Source organism: Geotrypetes seraphini, chromosome 6 (assembly GCF_902459505.1).
Source record: "Geotrypetes seraphini chromosome 6, aGeoSer1.1, whole genome shotgun sequence".
NCBI classification, from domain to species: Eukaryota; Metazoa; Chordata; class Amphibia; order Gymnophiona; family Dermophiidae; genus Geotrypetes; species Geotrypetes seraphini.
The window spans coordinates 41,098,103-41,125,700 of record NC_047089.1 but is presented as its reverse complement, the minus strand read 5'-3'; the positions used below and the strand labels follow the sequence as shown (position 1 = coordinate 41,125,700).

Here is a 27,598-nt window from a genome sequence, read left to right as displayed (position 1 = left end):
TTTGCCTTCTAGCTGCCGCGTTTAGTTTGTTTTTCCCTTCGAATTAGTTCGCGGTGCTGTTTTCCTTTCGTTTCTTTTCAAAAAAAAAAAAAAAAAGTCTTTCGTTTTTCGTAGGCCTCCGGGGGCTCCCGGAAGCCGTGGCCGCGGGACGTCGGTACGTTCCCGGCCTTCTTCTTTTTCTTCGTGGATGTCCCGTCCTGTTACGGGATTCAAAAAGTGCAGCCGGTGTGAGAGGTTGCTTTCCATCACCGACCCTCACCGGTGGTGCATTGTCTGTCTTGGGCCCGAACATCCGACAGACTCGTGTGATCGCTGTGCTACCTTCCAAAACAGGGCCCTCCGTCGCCGTAAGGCAAGAATGGCCGAATTGTTCGCCGTCGACGCGCCGCCTAAGGCCTCGACGTCGGCCTCGGCTTCGGCCCCGGCCTTGACCTCGGCCTCGGCGTCCTCGGGGGCCTCGGCCTCGCCTCGGCCCTCTTCCTCGAAGGCGTCGTCAGTGAAGCAAGCTTCGGGTAAGTCCTCTGTTCCATCCCCTTCAGCAAAGAAGCCATCCTCGAGTCAGGCCAAGGCGGGTGGGTCGACCCCGACCCCGCATCGGACCTCGACTCCGCACACCCCGAGGGAATACTCGAGACCGAGGTCGCCCTCCAGGGAGTGTGCCCCGGACTCGGAACTCCCCACCTTCGTGGGGATTCCGGCCTTCCAGGATCTCCTCCGAGCTCTGATCTCATCGGAGCTGTCGGGAGCCCTGGAAGTGTTGCAGCGTGCTGCGGTTCCGGCGGCCTCGACCTCGGCCTGGGCGCCTTCGGTCTCGGAGGCCCCGGCCTCGGCTCCCTCGGGAGCCCCGGCCTCGGCGACCTCGGTCTCGGGTACTGTGGCCCCGTTCACCTCGGTCTCGGCCCCGCCCCGGACCTCGACCTCGGGGGAACCCCCTGAGCGCAGTGTAAGGCCCAAAGAAAAGTTGCGCAGAGTGCGCCGCCTTTCCTCCTCTTCCTCCGGGTCTTCCAGACACGCCTCGCCCTCGACGCGACCTCGGACGGGGCGTCGATCGAGGAAGTCCAAGCGGCCCCGAGGCTCGCCTCGGCGCGACCGTTCCTCGTCGTTCGGGGGCGAGGCGCTGCAGGTGTCGGAGCTGCGCCTCGACAACCCGAGGCTCCTCCGCTCACCCCATGGGAAGTCTTCCTGGGCCGCCTCGCCGAGGAAACGGGAGAGTGTCCCACGAACCCCGGGGTCCTCACCCAAGGGTTCTGCGAGGAGGATAACTTCCCCTTCCCCCTCGAGGGCCCTCGAGAGGGGATCCTGGGATTCGGGATCGGTTAGGGACCCTCATTATTCCCATGAGGCCTCCCCCCTCTCCTCGGTGGGGCGGTCGAGAACCCCCTCTCCCCAGGCTAGGCCGTCCTCATTTTCATCCTTCGTTCAGGACATGGCCCAAGCCCTGGGGATTGACCTGATGGTAGGCTCTCGGTATTCCAAAGAATTTTTGGAGGAACAGGACCTCCCCACTCTTCCTAGGGAGGTGCCTAGACTCCCTCTCAACAGTGTCCTTCTGCAAACCTGGCTGAAGAACTTGTCAAACCCTCTTACAGTCACGTCTGTGCCTTCAAAAATGGAATCGAAGTATAGGACGATTCCCCCTAAAGGGTTCGATAAGGCGCAGCTCTCACACCAGTCCCTTCTGGTGGAGTCTGCTCTTAAAAAATCACAGCCCTCACGGGTTTCTGCGGCGGTTCCACCAGGCAGGGAGGGGCGGACCCTGGACAAGTTTGGCCGTCGCCTCTATTCAAATTCCCTGATGGCCACCAGGGTTCTAAATTACGCCTTCACCTTTTCCTCCTTTTTGCGTGGTATGGTGAAGGACCTTCCTCAATATCGAAACTCGTTACCGGACTCCCAAAGAGCAGGATTCGACAAGTTTATGTCCAACCTGTCTCAATTGCGGTTGTACCTATTCCATGCAGTGTACGACGCCTTTGAGCTGGTTTCGAGGGTGTCGGCCCTCGCGGTGGCCATGCGCCGCTTGGCCTGGCTTCGCACCCTCGACATGGACCCAAACCTGCAGGAACGCCTGGCAGACTTGCCTTGTGTGGGGTCCGAGTTATTCGACGAGTCATTGGACGCGGCGACCAAGCGCTTGTCGGAACAGGAGCGCTCTCTAGCATCCCTGGTCCGCCCCAAACCTAGGCCCCCGCCGCAGAAACCCTTTCGGCCTCCGCCGCGCCGATACCCTCAGAAGTCGACCCCGGCTTTCTCGAGACCGCCTCCGAGACGTCCGTCTCAGCGAGGCAGAGGGGGACAACCCCAAGCCCCGGCGCAGGGCCCTTCTAAGCCAGCGCCTTCCTTTTGACGGGCTGAGCGGACGGGGCGGGTTCCCCTCCGCACTTTCACAAGAACCCCTTCCTATCGGGGGCCGTCTTCGGTCCTTCCGGGAGGCATGGACCGGGATTACCTCAGACGCTTGGGTGCTCCGGATCGTCTCCGAGGGCTACTCGCTCAACTTTGTGTCCTCGCCGCCGGACAGTCCCCCAAGTTTAGTCCCCTGCAACCGTTCGCAGCTACCGACCCTTATAACCGAAGCCAAAGCCCTCTTGAAGCTTCGGGCGGTCGAGCCGGTCCCCAAGGACCAGTGGGGTACGGGGTTTTACTCCCGCTACTTCTTGGTCCCAAAAAAGACCGGGGACCTGCGCCCCATACTGGACCTAAGGAAGCTCAACAAATTCCTGGCCCGGGAGAAGTTTCGAATGCTGTCTCTCCCGGTTCTGTATCCCCTCTTGGAGGAAGGGGACTGGATGTGCTCCCTCGACCTGAAGGAAGCATACACCCATGTTCCGGTGCACCCCGCCTGTCGAAGATTCTTACGATTCCAGGTGGGGGACCTCCACCTCCAGTACAGGGTACTGCCCTTCGGCCTGGCCGCGTCCCCACGAGTATTCACGAAGTGCATGGTGGTGGTTGCAGCAGCCCTCAGGTCGCGTGGACTTCACGTGTTCCCTTACCTGGACGATTGGCTCATCAAAGCCCCGACCAGGGAGGGGGTTATCTCAGCGACCCGACAGTCTATTGCCTTCCTGCAAACTCTCGGGTTCGAGATAAACTTTCCAAAGTCTCAGTTGAGGCCGTCGCAGTCTCTTCAATTCATAGGTGCGGTGCTGGACACGGTGCGCCTACGCTCCTACCTGCCGACCCAGCGGTTGGAAGCCCTGGTACGGATGAGCCACCAGGTCTCTCAACTGTCGAAGGTGTCGGCCAAGCGCATGATGATGCTGCTGGGCCATATGGCCTCGACGGTACATGTCACACCGTTTGCGAGGCTACATCTGAGGATCCCTCAGTGGACCCTCGCGTCCCAGTGGCGTCAGGAGTGCGACCCGGTGTCTCGCCTCATTTCGGTAACTCCGCCCTTGCGGAAATCGCTGCGTTGGTGGACAGACTCTTCAAATCTGTCCATGGGGCTATTGTTTTGCACTCCGCCCTTTCGCAAGGTCCTGACCACGGACTCCTCGGAGTACGCGTGGGGAGCCCATCTCGACGGTCTTCGCACGCAGGGCCTGTGGTCGACAGAAGACCGTCAGTGTCACATCAACGTGCTAGAGCTGCGAGCCATCTTCCTAGCACTTCGAGCCTTCGTTCACATATTGCAGGACCAGGTGGTCCTCGTCCGCACGGACAATCAGGTGGCAATGTATTATGTGAACAAGCAGGGAGGAACGGGGTCATGGCCCCTCTGCTCCGAAGCTCTTCGCCTCTGGGAGTGGGCGGTCTCCCGGAACATCTTCCTCCGGGCGGTCTACATCCAAGGAGAACGGAATTGCCTGGCGGACAAACTGAGTCGACTTCTGCAACCGCACGAGTGGACTCTACACTCAGCAGTTCTACGCGAGGTTTTCGCTCGCTGGGGAACGCCACAGGTGGATCTGTTTGCCTCTCCGGAGACACACAAACTACCACTATATTGTTCTCGGATGTACTCGCAGGACCGTCTGGAAGCGGATGCCTTCCTACTCGACTGGGAAGGGAGGTTCCTGTATGCATTCCCTCCGTTCCCTCTGATCATGCGAACGTTGGTACACCTAAAATCGTCCACGGCCACGATGATTCTCATAGCACCTCGATGGCCGCGTCAGCACTGGTTCTCCCTGCTGCTCCAGCTCAGTGCCAGAGAGCCTCTTCCCCTGCCTGTCTCTCCTTCTCTGCTGTCTCAGAGTCAAGGATCCATGTTACATCCCAATCTGCAGTCATTGCACCTGACAGCCTGGTTTCTTGTTCCCTGACTCCTCCGGACCTGTCTCAATCGGTGAAGGAGGTGTTAGAAGCCTCCCGCAAGATCTCGACGAGGCTTTGCTATGCGCAGAAATGGACCAGGTTTTCCACCTGGTGTTCGTCTTTTCACCTGGATCCGATATCAGTTCCGGTATCCTCGGTTTTAGAATATTTATTTCATTTGTCGCGCTCCGGCTTGAAAACCACTTCGGTGCGGGTTCATCTCAGTGCGATTTCCGCTTTCCACCAACCTCTGGAGGGACGCCCTCTGTCACTCCATCCCTTGGTGACACGCTTCATGAAAGGGTTACTCAGGGTTTGCCCCCCTCTTAAGCCTCCGTCTGTCGTGTGGAATTTGAATGTAGTTCTGGCTCAACTGATGAAACCCCCTTTTGAGCCACTCAACAAGTCCCTCTTGAAATTTCTGACTTGGAAGGCGGTGTTTCTGATTGCCCTCACCTCCGCCAGGCGGATTGGGGAGTTGCAAGCCTTGGTTGCGGACCCTCCTTTCACTGTCTTTCATCACGACAAGGTGGTCCTCCGCACCCATCCTAAGTTTTTACCTAAAGTTGTTTCTGACTTCCACCTCAATCAGTCCATTGTCCTTCCTGTGTTCTTCCCGAAGCCCCACTCCCATCCGGGCGAGACGGCGCTTCACACGCTTGACTGTAAGAGGGCGTTGGCATTTTATCTTCAACGCACCAGGCCTCATCGGAAGGTTCCTCAATTGTTTTTGTCCTTCGATCCCAATCGATTAGGGCATCCAGTTTCCAAGCGCACTCTGTCTAACTGGTTGGCCGCTTGCATTTCCTTTTGCTACGCTCAGGCCGGCCTTCCTCCCCCGGGTCGAGTCACGGGGCACAAGGTCCGAGCGATGGCAGCTTCGATAGCTTTCCTCCGATCCACTCCGATGGAGGACATATGCAAGGCTGCCACTTGGTCTTCGGTTCATACATTCACCTCTCATTACTGTCTGGACACTCTATCCAGGAGTGACGGCCGGTTTGGCCAGTCAGTTTTGCAAAATCTGTTTTCCTAAATTGCCATCCTCCCACCTGCCCTTTTTTGGTTAGCTTGGAGGTCACCCACATGTGAGAATATCATGCCTGCTTGTCCTGGAATAAAGCACAGTTACTTACCGTAACAGGTGTTATCCAGGGACAGCAGGCATATATTCTCACAACCCGCCCGCCTCCCCGGGGATGGCTTCCTTGCTAGTTATGGAACTGAGGACCACGAGGTGGGATGCGCCCTCTAGTGGGCGAGAAGGCACGCACATGCGTGGTGCAGTGTGCAAACTTGAAACTTTAATCAAGTTTGCTTGAAAAGCTGTCCGCGCCGGGGCTCCGTAGATGACGTCACCCACATGTGAGAATATATGCCTGCTGTCCCTGGATAACACCTGTTACGGTAAGTAACTGTGCTATCGCCACGATCCAGGGTGACCAGCCGGTTCCGCCTCTGGGGGGAGGACCGCCCCCTCCTCCTCCTCCTCGCCGTTCGCTCTCGCTGCTCGGCGAGGAGGAGCGGCGATTGGCGGCCGGTCCCTCGAGGCGGGCCTCTTTTAGTGACATGCCCCCGTTAGAGCCCGTTACGCCTCCGGACGAAGAGGTATGGAATTCCTCTTCGGGTAATCGCAGTCCTGGGCATCGCAAAACACAGGAAGAGTTCTTCCGCACTCCTTATCAGGCCTGGACTGCGTCTCGAGAGGTGTCGAATCTCCCGCCTCTGCACTCTACTGTCTCGAGTCCCATATACTCGTTGGAGGCTTCTGGGGATCATTCTAAACATCGCCGCTCTAGATCCTCTTCCAGGCACCGGGAGGGGCATCGGTCCAGGCATTCTTCAAGGCACTCTTCTCGACACTCTACAGTCTCGCCGCAGAAGAAGCTGCCTCGTATGGGGTATTCCTCGTCGGATGTGTCTCCTCCTCCGGGACCAGAGTTCGAGGATCCCTGTGGCTCATATTTGCCCTGTCGATCGCAGGTCTCTGTGGATCCCGAGGCCTCGACTTCGTCCAGTCCGTCTCGCAGGCCTGTGTTGGTGGACCAGTTGTCCTTTTCGTCTTTCCTCCGGCTGATGGCGGATGACCTGGACATTGCCTTGGACTCCGGTTCTCGGTACTCCAAGGAATACCTAGACACCATGCATCTGCCTCATCCTCCTGCCGAGTCTCTTCGTCTGCCTTTGCACAAGCTCCTCGACCAAACGTTCATGAGGTGTTTTGAAACGCCGTACTCTATTCCGGCTGTTCCTGGCAAGTTGGATGCCCGGTACCGAACAGTTCATCACAAGGGATTCGAGGGCTCTCAACTCTCTCATCAATCCCTGCTGGTCGAATCCTCCCTCAAGAGGTCTCATCCGTCCCAGGTGTATGCCTCGGTACCTCTGGGCCGCGAGGGCAGGACCATTGATAAGTTTGGGAGGCGCATATACCAGGACTCTATGATGGCTTCCAGAGTTCTCAATTATACTTTTCATTTTGCCACTTATTTGGAGTTCTTCCTGCCTGTGCTTCGGAAGTTTACACCCTACATCGAGTCGCAGGCTCGCTTTGAATTTGAGGAAGTGGTTGCCTCGCTGTCCCAGCTTCGCCTACAGTTAATGCAATCCTCCTATGATGCCTTCGAGCTTTCGGCACGTGCTGCCGCCTGTTCTGTGGCTATGCGTCGATTGGCATGGCTTCGGACTATTGACATGGACCCGAACCTCCAGGACAGACTTGCCAATGTTCCTTGTGCAGGGGCGGATTTATTTGACAAATCAATCGAGACTGTGACGAAGAAACTGTCCGAGCACGAGAAATCCTTTCAGTCCATTCTTCGACCCAAGCCTAAGCTGATGCAGTCTCGACCTTCTCGACCGCCTTTGATCTATCAATGGTGTTATACACCAAGGCAGGCCCCGCCTGTGAGACAACCAGCGAAGAGACAGCCTCCACAGAAGGCTCAACAAAAGCCTCAGCCTTCTACTGTCCCCAAGGCTCCTCAGCCTTTTTGACTCTCTCTTCGAGAGCATAACCAACCTCGTTCTGCCTCTCCCTGTTTTTCCCATTGGGGGTCTCCTCCATCATTTTTATCTTCGATGGGCGGCTATTACCACCGACCTCTGGGTCCTTACCATCATCAGGGAAGGATATTCTCTTAAGTTCCATCGGGTCCCCCCGGACCGCCCTCCAAGAGAGTATCCTTCCAACTTGACTCAGACCGCCCTTCTTTATCAGGAAGCTCAGGCTTTGCTCCGGCTTCTAGCCGTCGAGCCGGTCCCTGTGGACCAACACAACCGGGGGTTTTACTCCCGATACTTCCTTGTTCCGAAGAAGACGGGCGATCTGCGTCCAATTCTGGATCTCAGGATCCTCAACAAGTTCCTGGTAAAGGAGAGATTTCGCATGCTGACCCTTGCCTCTCTCTACCCCCTCCTCGAGCGAAACGACTGGTTATGCTCTCTGGATCTCAAGGAGGCCTACACTCACATTCCCATTCATCCGGCCTCTCGCAGATTCCTCAGATTTCGGGTGGGACGTCTACATCTGCAGTATTGAGTGCTTCCATTCGGCCTGTCCTCATCTCCCAGAGTCTTCACGAAGTGTCTGGTGGTAGTGGCCGCTGCACTCTGGAACCAGGGTCTTCATGTTTTTCCCTACCTCGACGACTGGCTCATCATGGCCACCTCGGCTCAAGGGGTCGTCTCGGCGACCCTAACCACTATCTGGTTCCTGCAGAGTTTGGGCTTCGAGATCAACTTTCCCAAATCTCATCTGCAGCCTACCCAGTCTCTCCCCTTCATCGGGGCGGTTCTGGATACCATACAACTCAGAGCATTCCTTCCACCTCAGCGCATGGAGGCTCTTCTTCATCTCTGCCATTCTGTATCTTCTCGCCCGTCCATCTCGGCGAGACACATGATGGTTCTCCTGGGCCACATGGCCTCTACAGTTCATGTGACGCCGTTTGCCAGACTTCACCTCAGGATTCCTCAGTGGACTCTGGCTTCTCAATGGACACAGGTGTCGGATCCCTTGACTCAACACGTCATTGTCACCCCTGCTCTTCGGCAGTCTCTACTTTGGTGGATGACCTCTTCGAATCTCTCCAGAGGTTTGCTGTTTCACACTCCTCCTCACCAAAAGGTTCTCACAACCGATTCCTCGACCTATGCATGGGGAGCTCATCTGGATGGGCTTCGCACTCAGGGATTCTGGACCAGTGCAGACAGACTCCATCAAATCAATCTTCTGGAACTCAGAGCCATCTTCAATGCTCTTCAGGCTTTTCAGCATCTGCTTCACGACATGGTGGTCCTCATTCGCACAGACAATCAGGTCGCCATGTATTATGTCAACAAGCAGGGGGGCACGGGCTTGGCCTCCCTCTGCCAGGAAGCTCTCAGAGTCTGGGATTGGGTGGTTCATCACAATGCCTTCCTCAAAGCTGTCTACATCCAGGGGAAGGACAATGTCTTGGCAGACAACTTAAGTTGTCTCCTCCAGCCTCATGAATGGACACTCCACTCCAGGCCCCTTCATCAGATCTTTTCTCAGTGGGGGACGCCTCAGATAGACCTCTTTGCGGCTCCCCACAACTTCAAACTGCCTCAATTTTGCTCCAGGATCTACACTCCTCATCGTCTCGAGGCAGATGCCTTTCTGCTGGATTGGGGGAATCGTTTTCTGTATGCGTTTCCTCCATTTCCACTCATTCAAAAGACTCTGGTCAAGATGAAATCCGACCATGCCACCATGATTCTGATAGCTCCTCGGTGGCCCAGACAACCTTGGTACTCCCTTCTACTTCAACTCAGCAGCAGGGAGCCATTCCTTCTTCCAATGTTTCCTTCACTGCTTACTCAGCATCAGGGATCTCTACTTCATCCCAACCTGCAGTCTCTCCACCTGACAGCTTGGTTCCTCTCAACATAACTCCTCACCAATTTTCACAAGCGGTGAGGGATGTGTTGGAGGCTTCCCGGAAGCCTGCTACTCGACAATGCTACTCCCAAAAATGGACTAGATTTTCTACCTGGTGTGTTTCTAATCGTAAGGAGCCTCAGCGAGCCTCCCTATTGTCTGTATTAGACTATCTTCTACACCTATCTCAGTCTGGCCTCAAGTCTACATCTATACGAGTCCATCTGAGTGCTATTGCGGCTTTCCATCAGCCTCTACAAGGGAAACCTCTATCTGCTCATCCTGTGGTTTCCAGATTTATGAAGGGACTTTTTCATGTCAATCCTCCTCTCAAACCTCCTCCAGTGGTTTGGGATCTCAACGTTGTCCTTTCTCAACTTATGAAATCTCCCTTTGAGCCTCTCAACAAAGCTCTGCTGAAGTTTCTCACTTGGAAAGTGGTTTTTCTGGTTGCCCTCACTTCTGCCCGCAGAGTCAGTGAGCTTCAGGCCTTGGTGGCGGATCCACCTTTCACAGTATTTCATCATGACAAGGTGGTCCTCCGCACTCATCCGAAATTCCTGCCTAAAGTGGTCTCTGAATTTCATCTCAACCAATCCATAGTTCTTCCTGTGTTTTTTCCAAAGCCTCATTCTCATCCTGGAGAATCAGCTCTTCACACTCTGGACTGTGCTTTGGCTTTCTACCTGGATCACACTAAATCGCACAGAACTGCTCCTCAACTGTTCGTCTCCTTTGATCCGAATAAGATAGGCTGCCCTGTCTCGAAGCGTACCATCTCCAACTGGATGGCGGCTTGCATCTCTTTCTGCTATGCCCAGGCTAGATTACCGCTTCCCTGTAAGGTCACAGCCCATAAGGTCAGAGCAATGGCAGCCTCTGTAGCCTTCCTCAGATCGACACCGATTGAGGAGATTTGTAAGGCTGCCACTTGGTCCTCGGTTCATACATTCACCTCTCATTATTGTCTGGATACTTTCTCCAGATGGGATGGACAGTTTGGTCAAACAGTATTACAAAATTTATTCTCCTAAGTTGCCAACTCTCCCACCATCCCATTGAGGTTAGCTTGGAGGTCACCCACTAGTGAGAATACCTGCCTGCTTGTCCTGGGATAAAGCAATGTTACTTACCGTAACAGTTGTTATCCAGGGACAGCAGGCAGCTATTCTCACGTCCCACCCTCCTCCCCTAGGTTGGTTTCTCTGCTAGCTACCTGAACTGAGGAGACACGCCTGGACCATCGGGCGGGAAGGCACTGGCGCATGCGCGGTGCGGGCATCTCGAAACTTCTGAGTTTCTGCAAGCAAGTATGCTTGTGAGATGTCCGTATCGGGGCTCTGTCGGATGACATCACCCACTAGTGAGAATAGCTGCCTGCTGTCCCTGGATAACAACTGTTACGGTAAGTAACATTGCTGAATGTCAGCGTTTATTGCTAGGGTGATGTTCCTTGGTAAGAAAGTTATATTGACTAATTGGTTGTCAAATGAACCACCAACTTATGCTCAATGGAGATTGCTGATGATTGTACATGCTTCCCTGGAGTGCAGGCAAATTGGTGACTTGGATTCCACTCTTGGACGTTGCTTTTGTTCTATTTGGGAACATTTTTGGATGGACCTTACTCCTCATGCCCGCAGTAGACTTTTGAACTTCTGACCTTCCTCTTCTCTCTTTTTGTTGCTCTTGACATGCAGATGGTGTATGAGTTTGGAAGGAATTGGTGGGTGGTGGGGGAGAGAGGTTGGGGGTAAAGGTATATTATCCCAGGACAAGCAGGCAGCATATTCTTGACTGATGGGTGACGGCACCGACGGAGCCCTGGTATGGACAATTTTAGAGTGATTGCACTCTAAGAACTTAGAAAGTTCTAGCTAGGCCGCATCGCGCGTGCGTGAGTGCCTTCCCGCCCGACGGAGGCGCGCGGTCCCCAGTTTCTTAGTTTCCGCGGAGCTAAGAAGTTGCGTGTTTCCAACGGCTGTTGGAAAATACTTTTTGTCTCCTTCCCGCTCGCAAATTTATTTTCTTTGTGAAATTCTTCACGTTCTTTTTCTTTCTTTTTCTAGTTAACTTAAAAAAAAAAAAAAAAGTCTTATTTTTCTCGACTTTTTTCGGTCGGCCCCGGCGGGGCCTGTTGGCACCATCGAAGCCTCGGGCTTCGATTATGCTACTGCCGTTTTTCCCTTCATGCCCCCTTCACTGGGTTTTAAAAAGTGTCAGCGGTGTGCACGCCCTATTTCATTATCCGACCCTCACAAGTGGTGCCTTCAGTGCTTGGGTCCGGACCATAGGGCACCCGCTGTGCTTCTCTTCAAAAGAGAACTTTGAAGAATCGCCAGATTCAGCAGCAGCTTCTTTTTGGTGCCGCAATGGAAGTTCCACCGGCATCGGCAACTTCCTCCAAATTGGCCCCGGCGCTTTCGACACCGCAAGATACATCTTCGGTGTCGCACCCCACAGGTAAGCCGGCTAAGAATCCATTCCTTACAGTTCTCGGCCCGCCAGTCGAACATGCAGTGAGCCAAGTCTTGCAGACTGCGCGCCGGCCCCGTAAACGCTCCGCTCTGATAGAAGTTACTGCTTCTTCATCGGCATCGACTAAGCTTCATCGTCGAGCTGCACCGCAGGTACCGAGCAAGAAAAAAGCGGTACCGGTGCCATCGGGACCATCTCTGGATGAGCGCATAGCATCCATTCTCCAGGTCCAGCTTAAAGAGCAATTACAACACCTTCTCCCAGCTCTTCTAACTCCGAACCTTCCAGTGTCGGTACCCACTGAGCCTACGGTACCGATCGTCGATCAGCCTATTTTGTCGGCATCGACGTTATCGGCACCGCTTAAATCTGCCTCTTCCATGTCGATGCCTATTTTGTCGGCAGAACCAAAGTCTCTTCGTTGAGCTGTTCACTCAGTCTCCGATCCGGTACCGCTTTCTGACACCCGTAGCGCTTTACATTCACCAGGTACGGTGTCGATGTGTTCCGGCAAATCGGTACGTAAAACCAGGCATACCGAATCCTCTACTCCTCTATCTCAGGGCCGTCTTCCATCGGTACGTGACCCTGATTTATGGGATGATTCCGAGGACCGAGGATGATTTTTCATCGGATGAGGCTGACCCATCTGTGCAGGATCCTGCTAGTAAGCCAGAGCACTCTTCCTTCACTAAGTTTCTTAAGGAGATGTCAGACACCCTTTCAATCCCATTAGAGTCTGATTCTAAAAAGTCCAAGGCATTCCTTGATGCTTTAGACTTTGACCAACCTCCCAAAGAATTTTTGAAATGACCCCTTCACAATATCTTAAGGGAAACTTTTTACAAAAATCTGGAGACTCCTCTCAGCATCCCAGGAGCTCCAAGAAAATTGGAATCACTTTATAAGGTTATTCCCATTCCAGGGTTTGACAAACCTCAGCTGCCACATGAATCTTTGCTGGTGGAGTCAACCCTGAAGAAATCTGCAGGCTCAAGTGAGTATGCCTCTGTCCCTCCTGGCAGAGAGGGCAAGGCTATGGACAAATTCGTTAAACGACTTTACCAGAATGCTATGTTGGCCAACCGTTGCTTTTCACTTCTCATTTTACCTGAAACATCTTATTCAGCAAATGGCCACTTTTCAAAAATATATACCAGACCGCAAGCTTTCTGCTTTTCAGCAATGCACTGCCAGTCTCTTTCAGCTCAGGAAGTTCATGGCCGATCCATCTATGACACCTTTGAACTGACCTCCCAAGCTACTGCAATGTCTGTAGCGATGAGACGATTAGCATGGCTTCGCGTCTCAGAACTTGATGTTAACCACCAGGACTGTCTTGCCAATGCTCCTTGCCTGGGTGACGAGCTGTTTGGAGAATCTCTGGATTCCACCACCCAGAAGCTTTCGGCTCATGAGACAAGGTGGGATACTTTATTGAAAACCAAAAAGAAGCCACCTCCTGCTCTTCCTTTTAGACAACAGACGTCGTATCAGCGTTTTTCTCTGCTCGGACGATTCAGCCTCATCCTCCCCAGCCTCGGAGACAGCGGCAACAGCAGCACCAACAGCCTCGCCAAAACAGCCACCTGCAATAAAGCCTATTGCTCAACCTAAACCAACTCAGCCCTTTTGACTCTCTTCTCCAGGGCATCGCCAGTCTTCCTCCCTCATGTCCTCTTCCACAATCTATCGGAGGTCGCCTCCAATTTTTTCTGGGCCGATGGGAGGTAATTACCACCGATCAATGGGTGCTCTCTATCATCGCCCACGGCTACTCCCTCAATTTTCAGACTCCTCCGTTAGGCCTTCCAAAAGAGTCTGCTTCCAACAGGTTTCAATCCCTCCTTCTCACTCAAGAGGTTCAATCCCTCCTTCTCAATGCCATCGAAGAAGTTCCTCCAGATCAGCAAGGTCAGGGATTTTACTCCCGGTACTTTCTAGTTCCCAAAAAGACCGGAGACCTCAGACCTATATTAGATCTCAACAAATGTTTAGTCAAGGAGAAGTTCAAAATGCTCTCTCTTGCCACCCTTTACCCTCTTCTCACTCAGGGCGACTGGCTATGCTCCCTCGATCTCAAAGAGGCCTACACACATATTCCTATCCATCTGGCGTCCAGACAATATCTACGCTTTCTCATCAATCAAACTCATTATCAATACAAGGTGCTACCCTTCGGTCTGGCCTCCTCTCCCAGGGTAGTCACCAAGTGTCTGATTGTGGTAGCAGCCTATCTCCGCTCTCACACTTTTCAAGTCTTCCCTTATATGGACGACTGGCTGATCAAGGCCCATTCTCCTCAGGCGGTTCTTCTTGCCACCAACCAGACCATTCGCTTTCTTCAACTGTTGGGTTTCGAAATCAATCTTCCCAAGTCGCACCTCATTCCAACCCAGTGACTTCAATTCATTGGCGCCATTCTGGACACTGTTCTCATGAGGGCGTTTCTTCCATCCAACTGCCTTCAGACCATCCTTCAACTTTGTTTGCAGGTGTTTCAACAGATTACCATCTCTGCAAATCACATGATGATGCTCTTGGGGCATATGGCATCGACAGTGCATGTCACCCCCTTCGCACGTCTTCACCTGCGCACTCCTCAATGGACCCTAGCAACTCAGTGGTCACAAGCGACGGATCCTTGCTCACAACACATATCTGTGACATCGTCTCTTCGACAGTCGCTACTTTGGTGGTTGACATCTTCAAATCTATCCAGAGGTCTACTGTTCCATCTACCTCCTCATCATCTAGCCATCACCACAGATGCATCCCCCTATGCCTGGGGAGCTCACTTGAACGAATTCCAAACTCAGGGTCTTTGGACTGCCCAGGAAAAGAAACATCACATCAATTTCCTGGAGCTCTGAGCAATGTTTTATGCCCTCAAGGCATTCCAACATCTTCTCTTTCCTCAAGTACTACTCCTTTGCACAGACAATCAAGTTGCTATGTACTACATCAACAAACAGGGGGGGATGGGCTCTCGCCTGTTGTGTCAGGAAGCTCAGCGAATTTGGTCTTGGGCGACAGCTCGTCATTTATTCCTGAAAGCTGTCTACATTCAAGGGGAGCAGAATTCCTTAGCAGACAATCTCAGCAGAATTCTCCAACCCCACGAATGGACTTTTTTGCAGCTCCTCACAATCATCAACTGCCCCGGTTTTGCTCCAGACTCTACTCCCCTCACCGTCTGGCACCCGATGCATTTCTCCTAGATTGGACCAATCTCTTCCTCTATGCATTTCCTCCTCTACCTCTCTTGCTGCGGACATTGTTCAAGCTCAGGAGGGAACAAGCCACCATGATTCTTATCGCTCCACGGTGGCCCAGGCAACACTGGTTCTCCCTTCTACTTCAACTCAGTTCCAGGGAGCCCATACTTCTTCCTCTGTTTCCTTCTCTGCTTACTCAGCATCAGCAGTCCCTACTACATCCCAACTTACAATCTCTGCACCTGACAGCTTGGTATCTCTCGGGCTAACTTCGGCTCACTCACTCCTTTCTCAGCCTGTCCACTCTATCATTGATGCTTCCAGGAAACCGGCCACACTTCATTGTTATCAACAGAAGTGGTCTCGTTTTTCGTCCTGGTGCCTCTTGCATAACCATAATCCCACGTCTCTAGCAGTGGGACTGGTGTTAGACTATCTTCTTTACTTGTCCAACTCTGGTCTCAAATCTACCTCTATCAGAGTTCATCTCAGTGCCATTGCTGCCTTCATGAGCCAATCCATGGAAAACCCCTCTCTGCTCATCCTTTGGTTTCCAGATTCATGCGGGGCCTTTTAAACGTGAAACCACCTCTCAAGCCCCCTCCTGTGGTCTGGGATCTCAATGTAGTTCTTTCCGCCTTAATGAAGCCTCCTTTTGAACCTTTGGCCAAAGCACATTTCAAATTTCGCACTTGGAAAGTTGTCTTCCTTATTGCTCTCACTTCTGCCAGGAGGTTCAGTGAGTTACATGCACTAGTGGCCGATCCACCTTTCACTGTTTTTCACCATGATAAGGTGGTTCTGCATACCCATCCAAAGTTTCTCCCTAAGGTTGTGTCTGACTTTCACCTTAACCAGTCCAGTGTCCTATCTGTTTTTTTCCCAAAACCTCATTCTCATCCAGATGAACAGGCTTTACATACCTTGGACTGTAAACGTGCTTTAGCTTACTATCTCGAACGCACTAAGCCTCACAGATCATCTCCTCAACTTTTTTTGTCTTTTGACCCTAACAAAATTGGTCATTCTGTTTCTAAACGCACTTTATCCAATTGGCTTGCTGCTTGCGTTTCATTCTGTTATGCTCAGTCGGGACTGACACTGGAAGGTTTTGTCACGGGCCACAAGGTTACAGCTATGGCAGCGTCTGTAGCTTTCCTCCGCTCCACTTCCATTGAGGAAATCTGCAAGGCTGCTACTTGGTCCTCAGTTCATACTTTTACATCTCACTATTGTCTGGATTCATTCTCCAGACGGGATGGACACTTCGGCCAATCTGTTTTACAAAATTTATTTTCCTAATGGCCAACCTTCCTTCCATCCCTCTTTGTGTTAGCTTGGAGGTCACCCATCAGTCAAGAATATGCTGCCTGCTTGTCCTGGGATAAAGCACAGTTACTTACCGTAACAGGTGTTATCCAGGGACAGCAGGCGGATATTCTTGCATACCTCCCACCTCCCCGGGTTGGCTTCTTAGCTGGCTTATCCTAACTGGGGACCGCGCGCCTCCGTCGGGTGGGAAGGCGCATGCGTGGTGCGGCCTAGCTAGAACTTTCTAAGTTCTTAGAGTGCAATCACTCTAAAATTGTCTGTACCAGGGCTCCGTCGGTGCCGTCACCCATCAGTCAAGAATATCTGCCTGCTGTCCCTGGATAACACCTGTTACGGTAAGTAACTGTGCTTTTTGTGCACAATTATGAGAATTTTGTTTCTACTATCTGTTTTGTTTGCTGGCACATTTTTGAAAACTTTAATAAATATATTTAAACATACAATAAGATTTAGATGAAGTTCTTGAAGTTACATTGTTAGAAGGAGAGAAAAGCAACAACAAAGGTGGATCGGGTATGATGAATGGCAGTAGAGTCTCAAGGACTGACTTGTTGCCCTCTGTTTTTAACAGTATGCTAAAATACTTTGGGCTCCTTTTACAAAGCCGCGTTAGTGGCTTTTAATCACGTGCTAACCGGAAAACTGCTGCCTGCTCAAGAGGATGCGGTAGCGGCTAGTGCGGCCGGCAATTTAGAGCATGCTATTACGCGTGTTAAACTGCTAACTCGCCTTTGTAAAAAGAGCCCTATGTGTTTTGATATTATACAACAAATCCTCATTCTTTCTGACTCTAAAGAATAAAAAAAGATAAGTTGAAAAAATAGCTGAGGAGTTTGGGTTGTTTATTATTTTACAGACATATATGCAAGCACAAATGCATGATACCTGCCAATACTATTATAAACGGATTATGTTCTCTTAGTTCACAGGAAGGACTGCATAATATGACAAGATCTCAGGGGAGCTTGATTACACCTGCTTGGGTCCATCTGTAAGTTCCAACTCATGGATATTTAACAATTTTATATAGTTTGATTATATTTTTAACAGCACTTCATTTTGCTTATAGACTAGTATCATGCCATATAGTGTTTAGTTGAATGAATTTTAGTGAATTTCCTAAATACTTAGTGCTAGATTCACAGACTTGAATTAGTAGTTAATGGTCTCCATTGACAGTTAATGAGGTACACATTTACTAAACCTAGATCTTATTCGGTTTTTTTTTTTTTTTTAAAAAGCAACATACAGTCAAACATTGGTTTGCGAGCATAATTCGTTCCAGAAGTATGCTTGTAATCCAAAGCACTCATATCAAAGCGAATTTCCCCATAGGAAATATTGGAAACTCGGATGATTCGTTCCACAATCCAAAAACTTTAACCCAAAATACTATACGTAGTTGTATTGCAAGACCTCACTCATTTAGAACAGTCACTACATTCCTGTAGCGTCAGAAAGAAGAACCATCGGCTCAGTTGTAATGATGTGACATGTATATACTGTATGTACTTATATTGCAAGACTTTGCTTGTTTAGAACAGTCACTACACTTTTGCAGTGTCAGAGAGAGAAGAACCATCGGCACAGTTGTGATGTGTGTATACTGTATATACTTGTATTGCAATACATTGCTTTATATCAAGTTAAAATTGAATAAAATGTTTTGCTTGTCTTGTAAAACACTTGCAAACCAAGTTACTTGCAATCCAAGGTTTTACTGTATTTATAAAGACAGTTAAAGATACAGTAACTTCTAAATGTACTTAAGAATCTAATGTTGGTTAGACTGATATACAGTATTAAGCAAAGGTCCTTAGAGTACTTAATGCTAAACCTAAATCTCATAACTGCACTCTGTACAGTAGCTGTGCTTTCATTGAGAAGCAATAATCATGGCACACAATTTTATTCTATGTTGCTTTTGACTAATGCCCTTGTATCGCTCTATGGTATGGCCACAACTTGAATACTGGCAGTAGATAATGACATGGTGACAAAATTCATCACCGTTCCCGTCCCCGCGGATAACTGCGGGAAATAATCCCTTGTCATTTTCTAGTGTCTATTTCAACCTCGGTCCTTCTACACCAGCATTCTTCAAAGCAAAGCTTGCGGGTCAGTGGTTGTGCCCAATTATACTCTGATTCTTTCCTCTCTCCTTAAAGAATGACATGAAGATGGTTTCCCGCGGTTATCCGTGGGGACGGGAACGGTGATGAATTTTGTCACCGTGTCATTCTCTAACTGGCAGTTCTAGTTGCTGTATCTGAAATTCGATATAGTGGAATTAGAAAAGATATAGGGAATGGCGTCAAACATGATAAAAGGTTTGAGACGACTTCCCTATAAGAAAAGACTAAATCGGCTAGGGCTCTTCAGCTTGGAGAAGAGATGGCTCAGGGGTGATATAATAGAGGTTTATAAAATACTGAGTGGAGTGGAAAGGGTAGATGTGAATTGCTTGTTCACTCTTTCCAAAAATACTAGGACTAGGGAGCATGCGATGAAGTTACTAAGTACCGTATTTTCACGCATATAACGCGCGCGTTATACGCGTTTTTACCTACCGCGCATACCCCTCGCGCGTTATACGCGTGAGCGCGGTATACAAAATTTTTTTACATAGTTCCCACCCCGCCCGACGCCCGATTCACCCCCCCCAGCAGGACCGCTCGCACCCCCACCCCGAACGACCGCTCGCACGCGCTCCCACCCGCACCCACGATCGGAGCAAGAGGGAGCCCAAGCCCTCTTGCCCGGCCGACTCCCCAACTCCCCGACAATATCGGGCCAGGAGGGAGCCCAAACCCTCCTGGCCACGGCGACCCCCTACCCCCACCCCGCACTACATTACGGGCAGGAGGGATCCCAGGCCCTCCTGCCCTCGACGCAAACCCCCCTCCCTCCATCGACCGCCCCCCCCAAGAACCTCCGACCGACCCCCCCCTGGCCGACCCCCCACGACACCCCCACCCCCCTTCCCTGTACCTTTGGTAGTTGGCCGGACAGAGGGAGCCAAACCCGCCTGTCCGGCAGGCAGCCAACGACGGAATGAGGCCGGATTGGCCCATCCGTCCCAAAGCTCCGCCTACTGGTGGGGCCTAAGGCGCGTGGGCCAATCAGAATAGGCCCTGGGCAGTGCACGGAAAGTCAGGGCAGGTGAACGGAGAGGCGGGGCAGTGCACGGAAAGTCAGGGAGGGTGAACGGAGAGTCGGGACAGCGCACGGAGAGTCGGGGCAGTGCACGGAAAGTCAGGGATGGTGAACGGAGAGTCGGGACAGCGCACGGAGAGGCGGGGCAGTGCACGGAAAGTCAGGGAGGGTGAACGGATAGTCGGGACAGCGCACGGAGAGTCGGGGAGGGCGAAAGGAGAGTCGGGGCGGCCAGAGGAGAGTCGGGGCGGGCGAAAGGACAGTCGGGCAGCATGCGCGGTATACAAAAGTTTTTGTACATAAAATCGTGGTTTCTGCGCGCTATACCCATGTGCGCGTTTTACACGGGTGCGCGTTATCTGCGTGAAAATACGGTAGTTGATTTAAAACAAACTGGAGAAAATATTTCTTCATACAACATGTAGTTAAACTGGAATTTGTTGCCAGAGAATGTAGTGAAATCAGCTTAGTGGTGTTTAAAAAAGGTTTGAATAAAGAGTCCATTGGCCATTATTGAGATGGCTTGGGGAAATCATCTTATTCCTAGGATAAGTAGCATAAAATCTGTTTTACTACGTGGGATCTAGCTAGGTACTTGGGACCTAGGTTGGCTACTGTTGGAAACAGGATACTGGGCTTGATGGACGTTTGGTCTGTCCCAGTATGGCAGTTCTTTTTTTTTTTTTTATATTCTTTATTCATTTTATAATTTACAAGAAGTGCACAGTATATCTTATATAATTATAATATAACATCACTTGAAAATCTACAATATCATACAACAAAAAGATTTATCCCCCACCCCCCTCCCACTTTCATATACAACAACATCAAAAAAATATACCACATAAATATAATATCTATCATTCATATCTATTATTAATAAAAATCCAACCCCCCCGATCCATATATAATAATTAAAATTGGGAAAAGTGTAAATTAATCATTACAATAATTTAATAATGGCCCCCATACATCCTTAAATTTATTATAGTAACCTTTTTGAACTGCTAACGTTCTTTCCATTTTAAACACATGGCATACTGAATTCCACCAAAAACAATAATTCAGTCTTCTTTCCAGTTATATGTTATTTGTTGAATGGCAACTCCTGTCAATATCATCAAAAGCTTATTATTAGCAGATATTTGAGGCTTGCCAAATAAAATTGCATCTTATGATAATGCTACATAATTTTCCATTAAATGATTTATTTGGTCCCAAATAGACATCCAAAAAGTTTTAATAAATGGACAATAAAACAATAAGTGATCTAAAGTTCCAGCATCAAGATGACAATGCCAACATCTATTAGACCTAGAGCAATCCAATTTTTGTAAACGAACAGGGGTCCAGAGTGCTCTATGGCATATGCAACAGGAAAAACCATGTTTGCCTCATAGAAGCAGACATTGTACACTTTATCCTCCAGGACCAAAAACGTGGCCACTGAGATGCATTAATTGATGCTTAATCTCAATGCTCCAAATATCTCTAAGTCCAGTTTTTGGTTTCTTATTTACATAGTCAGATAATTTATACCACTGCGCGGCTTGATGACCCAAGAAATCTGCCTGAAAGCATAGGAAATCTAAACTAAATTGATTATTAAGAGATTTCCATTCAGGGAACCCTGCCTGAATAGCCTGCTTCAGTTGCAACCATTTATAACTTTGTTTTTTATCAAGACCAAATTTTTATTTGCAACTGTGAAAAATCCAGCAGTTTACCATCAGATATAACATCATTTAAGGTTCATATACCTGCTTTAATCCAATCCTTCCAGACAATCTTAAAACCGCCAATTTGGATCCTGGAGTTTAGCCAGATATTTTGATATGTAGATTTTTGAATTGGAAGAGGTGTTAAATTATTAACATATCTTAGAGTTTTCCATGTGTCCATTAATATCTTATTGTTTTTCTGTAACCTAGGCATTTTAATACTGAGAAGATGATGAAGCCTAATAGGAAACATGAGCTGCCATTCTAATCATAACCAATCAGGTAGCTTTTCCATGAGTTCTGGGAGGACCCAATTAGAGAATGACACAGGGAAAAAATCTGTCCCCGTCACTGCACCGTCCCCGGCCCACCATCCTCTGCACCGCCCCGTCACCGCCCCTCCCTTCACCGCCCCGTCACCGTCACCGCCATCCCTTTCACCGCCACTGCCATCCCATTCACCGCCCCGTCACCGTCCCCATCTAGCACCCATCTTCTTCCCTCCGCTCCCCCATAGTCTGGCATCTGTCTTCTTCCCTTCCAGCATCTTCTCCCTACTCTCCCTTCCACATTTCCTTTCAGGGTCTGTTCCTCTCTACCCTCTTTCAATGTCTGTTCTATTCCTTTCCACCACCACCCTTCCCTCCCTCCTTTACCATCTGTTCCTTTCTACCACCCTTCTTTCATATCTTCTATCAGTCCCCCCACCATCACTAGCAGTCTCTCTTCTCCCTTACCATAAGCAAATAGAACTTCTGAAAATTGTATTGCTGAGGCATTATTTGTAGTATGCCTTTTTTTCTAGATGGATAATGACATCAATTTTATAATTCTTACTGTCTGCTCTGATTTCATTCACAATTTGGTTTGTGTTTTGTACCTGAGGATTCCATGAGGCATTTAACCTTTTCCTGTCTCTTCTGTGATTTCAAGTTGATTTCTTCAATAATGGAGTCTCAAGGCAGTAGCAGTTTTCTATTTTGGGCTCTTTTGACATTGTTTAAGGGATTTCTTGTACATTTGGTGCTGATCTTCTTTGATGAGGTCACTTCAGAATCTATTTCCAAGGAAGAGAAACTTTTTCCCTTTCACCCCCTCCTTCCTTGTGTGAGCCGGAACACGCGGTCCCCGCAAGCAAGTAATTTTATATCATTTTCGTTCTATTCATTCATAGAAATTAAAGTCTAGATAATGCCAGTCACATAACAAAACATGATTTTACAAAAATAATTCCCTGCACAGTCAAGCCTGCAAGGATTACTAGATGTCTTTCAGCAGCTCCCCTCCCTCCCTCCCCCTTACCTTTGGCCAAGTCAAAATGATCTACCAACAATAAAATTTTAAAAACACAAAGCACGCTGTACGCAGAGAAAATGTTAATTATCATTTATATTCCGCGGGTTTTCAAAGAGGTCAAGGCAGATGACTTTATGCAATGTCACCTCAGTAACAACTATACAAAAATAGACAAATATTCTCCCTCCCTTTTTACTAAACTGCGATAGCGGTTTTTAGCGCAGGGAGCTGCGCTGAATGCCCCACGCTGCTCTCGACGCTCATAGGCTCCTTGCGCTAAAAACCGCTATTGCGTTTTAGTAAAAGGGGGCCATAGTGCAAAATATAGACAGCAGATATAAATTCTCAAAACGGACACATTTTGATCACTAAGTTGAAAATAGAATCATTTTTCCTACCTTTTTGTCTGGTGATTTCATGAGTCTCTGGTCCTTCTTCTGGTCCTTCTTCTTTCTTCTCCTGCCCCCCCCCCCTTTCTTTCTCTCTCCCCCTGGCTCCCCTCTTTATTTCTGCCTTTCTTTCTCTCTCCCCCTGGCCCCCCTCTTTATTTCTGCCTTTCTTTCTCTCTCCCCATGGCCTCCCTCTTTCTTTCTCTCTCCCCCTGGCCCTCCTCTTTCTTTCTGCCTTTCTTTCTCTCCCCCTTGACCCCCTCTTTATTTCTGCCTTTCTTTCTCTCTTCCCCTGGCCTCCCTCTTTATTTCTCTCTCCCCCTGGCCCTCCTCTTTCTTTCTCTCCCTCTTGACCCCCTCTTTATTTCTGCCTTTTTTTCTCTCTCCCCCTGACCCCTCTTTCTTTCTTTTTTTTTTTTAAACTTTATTTTTATTGAATTTAACATACTTTCAAGTATAACTACTTGATTTAGAAATACAGAATCATGTTCCAAAAGAAAAACATCATTAAACATTACAATATTTAAAATAAATATATATATGAAACTTAACTCTTCCTTAGACCTCCATTAGGAGGAGGAAAAAAGAAAATAAAGATATTATAGGGAGTAATATTACAACAGTACAACAAATAAGTAAAGACTTAAACGCTATAACCAGCATTTCCTTTAAGCTACATTCCCTCCACTAGTTAAACCTTTGAGATCTAAAAAGGAACGTAGATGATCTGGTGTAAAATACACATATTTCAGACCCTTAAACTTAATAACACATTTGCATGGATAAGCTAGCAAAAAAGTAGCACCTAGCTTCCTTGTCTCTTCTCTCATGCCCAAAAACAATTTCCTTCTTTCCTGGGTTATTCTAGTTACATCATGATATAACCATAAACGTTGACCACAAAAAAGTGATCCAGGCTTTTTAAAGAATAACCTCATAACTGCATTAAGATCTTGTTCAAAGATAAAATTAACAATTAAAGTTCCTCTTTCTTTAACTTCCATAGATGATTCCTCTAATATTGCCGTAAGATTTTGCAAGTCTTTATCAGTGACCAAATTCTCACCTTTAGGTATATCTAAATTTATTTTTGAAGTAGGTAGAAAGTATACTTTATTTAAAGGCGGAATCTGATCTTGCGGATAATTCAAACATTCTACCAAAAATTTTTTAAAAATCTCAATAGGTGATGTTGCCAGAATCCTTGGGCAATTTAGGATTCTCAAGTTCAATCTTCTGTTAAAGTTCTCAATCATTTCTATTTTACGGGCAGTAAAATTTTGTTCTTTAACAATAGTAGTAATTGAATTTTTCAATGAAGCTGACTGTTTGTATTTTGTCCATGTCTTGCTTGACTTTTACCAGACTTTCAGAAAAATTATCCATTTTCTTAACCATTACCTCAACATCTGAGGCAGTCTTCTCCACCTTCACATCCAGTCTCTTGATAGCCTCCAAAAGTATTTCCAGTGTCACTGCTGGGGTGCTTGTTGGTGCTCCTTCTCCTTCAGCAGCCCTTCCTCCCAGCGTTCCAGCTAGGGCAGTAGCTCCTCCCATTGCCTGCTCCGGGGTCTCCAACTCCTCTCCCTCGGGGCCAAGCTCAACACTCTGCGCCTCTGCTGGACATGGGGGCTCAGAGAGATGCGATGGGGACAACGATGTCAGCAAATCCAGTGATCCGAGTGCTCCCTCACTCAGGTCCGACGCGGAACTCCCCCGCCGCGGGGACATCTGGGCATCAACTGGGCTCAGCGGCTGCAAAAATCGCTGAATTGTCTGCTGGGCTGGAGACGACGTGAGTAGCGGCAAATGCCCCGCTCTCACACTCCCCTTCCTCTTCGCATGAGGCATACCGATGAAGTAAGTTCCTAGTTTAAGTTATTGAAATAAGGAAAAAAACGCTCAGCCTGCCGAGCACAGTTACATAGCGTCCGCCATCTTGATTTCCTCCTCCTCCACCCCTCTTTATTTCTGCCTTTCTTTCTCTCTCCCCCTAGCCCCCACAAAGCCATCGTGCCAATTTCTCCACTTCCACGATTCTTTCCCTACCCTCACCCCCAAGCCAGCAGCCGATTTCTCCCTGCTCCTTCCCTGATGTCCTGAACTTCATCGGGCAGCAGCAGCATTCACAATTCACTGCTGTTGCCCGCTTCAGGCCTTCCTCTCTGTCGGGTCCTGTTTTCATGAAAACAGGAAGTAGGCAGGACCCGGCAGAGAACAAGGCCTGAAGCCGGCAACAGCAGCGAATTGTAAACGCTGCTGCTGCCCGAAGAAGGTAATGGAGCACGAGGCAGACCGCTTCTCCCCCCTCCCAGCCGAACCCCCGCTGACCTTCCTATCTCCCCCCCTCCGTGAACCTTTCCGACCCTCCCAGCGAGAGCATTAAATCTCCTTCGCGGCTTTCTCCTCCCTCTGCCGCGTCACTGATGACGTCATCAGAGATGCGGCAGAGGGAGGAGAAAACCGACGCTACTGAAGGGAGGTTTGCTGCTTTCGCTGGGAGGGTCGGAAAGGTTCATTTGGGGGGGGAGAGATAGGAGGGTCAGTGTGGGTTCGGCTGGGAGGGGGGAGAAGCGGTCTGCCTCGGTGCTACAAGGCCTGTCGCCATTACCTTTTTCGCCCCTCCCGCCCCCCCTTGGTACGCTACTGCTCTCCTTAGTTTGCTGGTTTTCTTTTTCGGCGACCGGCACGCTTTCAAAGAGCCGCGCATGCGCGGCTGCTTAAAGTTCAATCTTCTGCTCTGCTGCAACTTCTTGTTTCCGATTGGGTCAGAGCAGAAGATTGAATACTGAGCAGCCGCGCGTGCGCGGCTCTTTTGAAAGAGTTCCGGTCGCCGAAAAAGAAAGCCGGCAAACTAAGGTGAGGTGGAGAGAGGAAGCTGGTTAAACGATCGAGCCGGCGTGCGGATGGACGGGTGGGGGCTGCGGGAACCGCACGATCCTTTATGCCTCACTGCGGTGACAAGACCATTCACCGCTCCATGGGGCGGTGATGGCCTTGTCCCCGTCCCCGCAGAGGCTGCTAATTTTCATTCCCCCTTTTTGGCGAGTTACCCACGGCTAAACGCAGTAGCCGCGGGTAAACCGCCACCGTGTCATTCTCTAGACCCAATACATACCTTGGCGCAAGATATAGGATTGATGGTACCTATAGAAATTTGGAAAATTTACCCCTCTCTCCACAATTGGCTTTTGTAAGGACACTAAAGCAATTCTTACTCTTTTACCCAGCCAAATAAATTTAGACAAAATACTGTTTAACTTTTGATAAAAAGACCCCTGAAAAAAAACTGGTATCATACCCATTTGATAACAAACAAGCAATATCATCATCTTAACAGTAGGGACTCTTCCCCACCAAGACAAATGCAACGGATTCCACTGTTCACACAATTCTGTAACCTTTTGTAATAAAGCTTTTTCATTCACTTTCATTGTCTCTTCAAATGTGTTTTTTATCCAAATACCTAAATGTTTTATTCCTTCCTCCTTCCAAATAAAAGGAAATGAATCAAATAAACCTTTTATACAATGTACATTTAAAGGAAGAATTTCTGACTTATTCCAATTTATTTTATATCCTGAAAATTTCCCAAACTTCTCAATCAAATCAAGCAAACATGGAATGGTTGTTTCAGGATTCCTCAAATGAAGCAGTATTTCATCTGCATAAGCAGATACCTTATATTCTTTTCCAGAATACGGAATACCCTGCATCTCCCCTACCTGTTGAATAGCTAATAACAAGGGTTCAAGTACTATATCAAAAAGCAAAGGAGACAAAGGACAACCTTGTCTAACCCCCCTTTGCAACTTAAAAGATTCTGAAAAATTATTATTAATATATAATCTAGCAACGGGGGAGCTATACAACGCTTGAATCATTTGTATAAATCCTGAACCCATACCAAACCATTCCATAGTCTGGTACATAAAGACTCATTCTACCCGATCAAAAGCCTTCTCCGCATCTAAAGACACAGAGAAGGCCGGATCTTTTAGGCCCTTTGTTAAATATAACATCTGAAGAGCCAATCTGGTATTATTAGAAGAGTGTCTCTGAGCAACAAAACCCGTTTGGTGCATTCCAATTATGTAAGGAAGAGCCTTTTTCAAATGTAAGGCTAAAAGTTTAGCCAATAATTTCCCATCTGAAATCACGGGGGTAATACTAGTAAAAACTAGAAGTCAGAAAATGCTTTAGTCAAAAATATGAACTGACTTCACTTTGCAATGGTAACCTATCTATGGTGTGATCAAGATTTTTCCAGGTTACTCAGAGGCATGAAACTCTACAAGGAAGGGATATACCCCCCTAAGAATGAAACAGAGTTCACCTTCCAATCATTGTAACTGTTTCAATAGAGATCACACTTCAAGTTAACATTAATTAAAGAAATAGGCCTGTAATTTGAAACCAAAGTGGCATCTTTATTTGGCTTCGGCAAAACAATAGTTAATGATTCTGCCATAGTACCTGTAATATAACCTTTATTCAGTTGGGTCAAATATAAATTTAATAAATGGGGCAACAAAGTAATTTGAAAAGACTTGTAGAACTCTACAGTATAACCATCACCACCTGGAGCGGTCCAAACTCTAAGAGACTTCAATGCTGTTTGTAATTCTTTTAGTGATATAGGTTCTTCTAAACTTATTTTTATATGATCAGGAACTTTTGGACTCTGAATTAAATTTTAAAATTCAAAGCCATCCTTTTCCCTATCTAAATAAGGCTCAGAAGAATAAAGGGCTTTATAAAAATTTAAAAATTGTTTTAAAATAGGACCAATTTGAGAATGTTTCCCCTTTTTCATCTTTAATTATACTAATTTTT

The 27,598-nt window shown here is 48.6% G+C and overlaps 1 protein-coding gene across 3 annotated transcripts in view; it reads left to right on the top strand.

Annotated features, from left to right (window-relative positions):
• The window catches only part of PSPC1 (paraspeckle component 1), a 319,494-nt gene that overhangs the window by 92,734 nt on the left and 199,162 nt on the right, over positions 1 to 27,598 (top strand). For all 3 annotated transcript variants that reach the window (XR_004539827.1, XM_033948195.1, XM_033948194.1), the window contains exon 6: positions 17,120 to 17,188. Coding sequence is in view for 2 of the 3 variants with exons in the window: in XM_033948195.1 (XP_033804086.1) it covers positions 17,120 to 17,188 (69 nt within the window). In the remaining variant the exon portion in view is untranslated. The remainder of the gene's footprint in view (positions 1 to 17,119; positions 17,189 to 27,598) is intronic.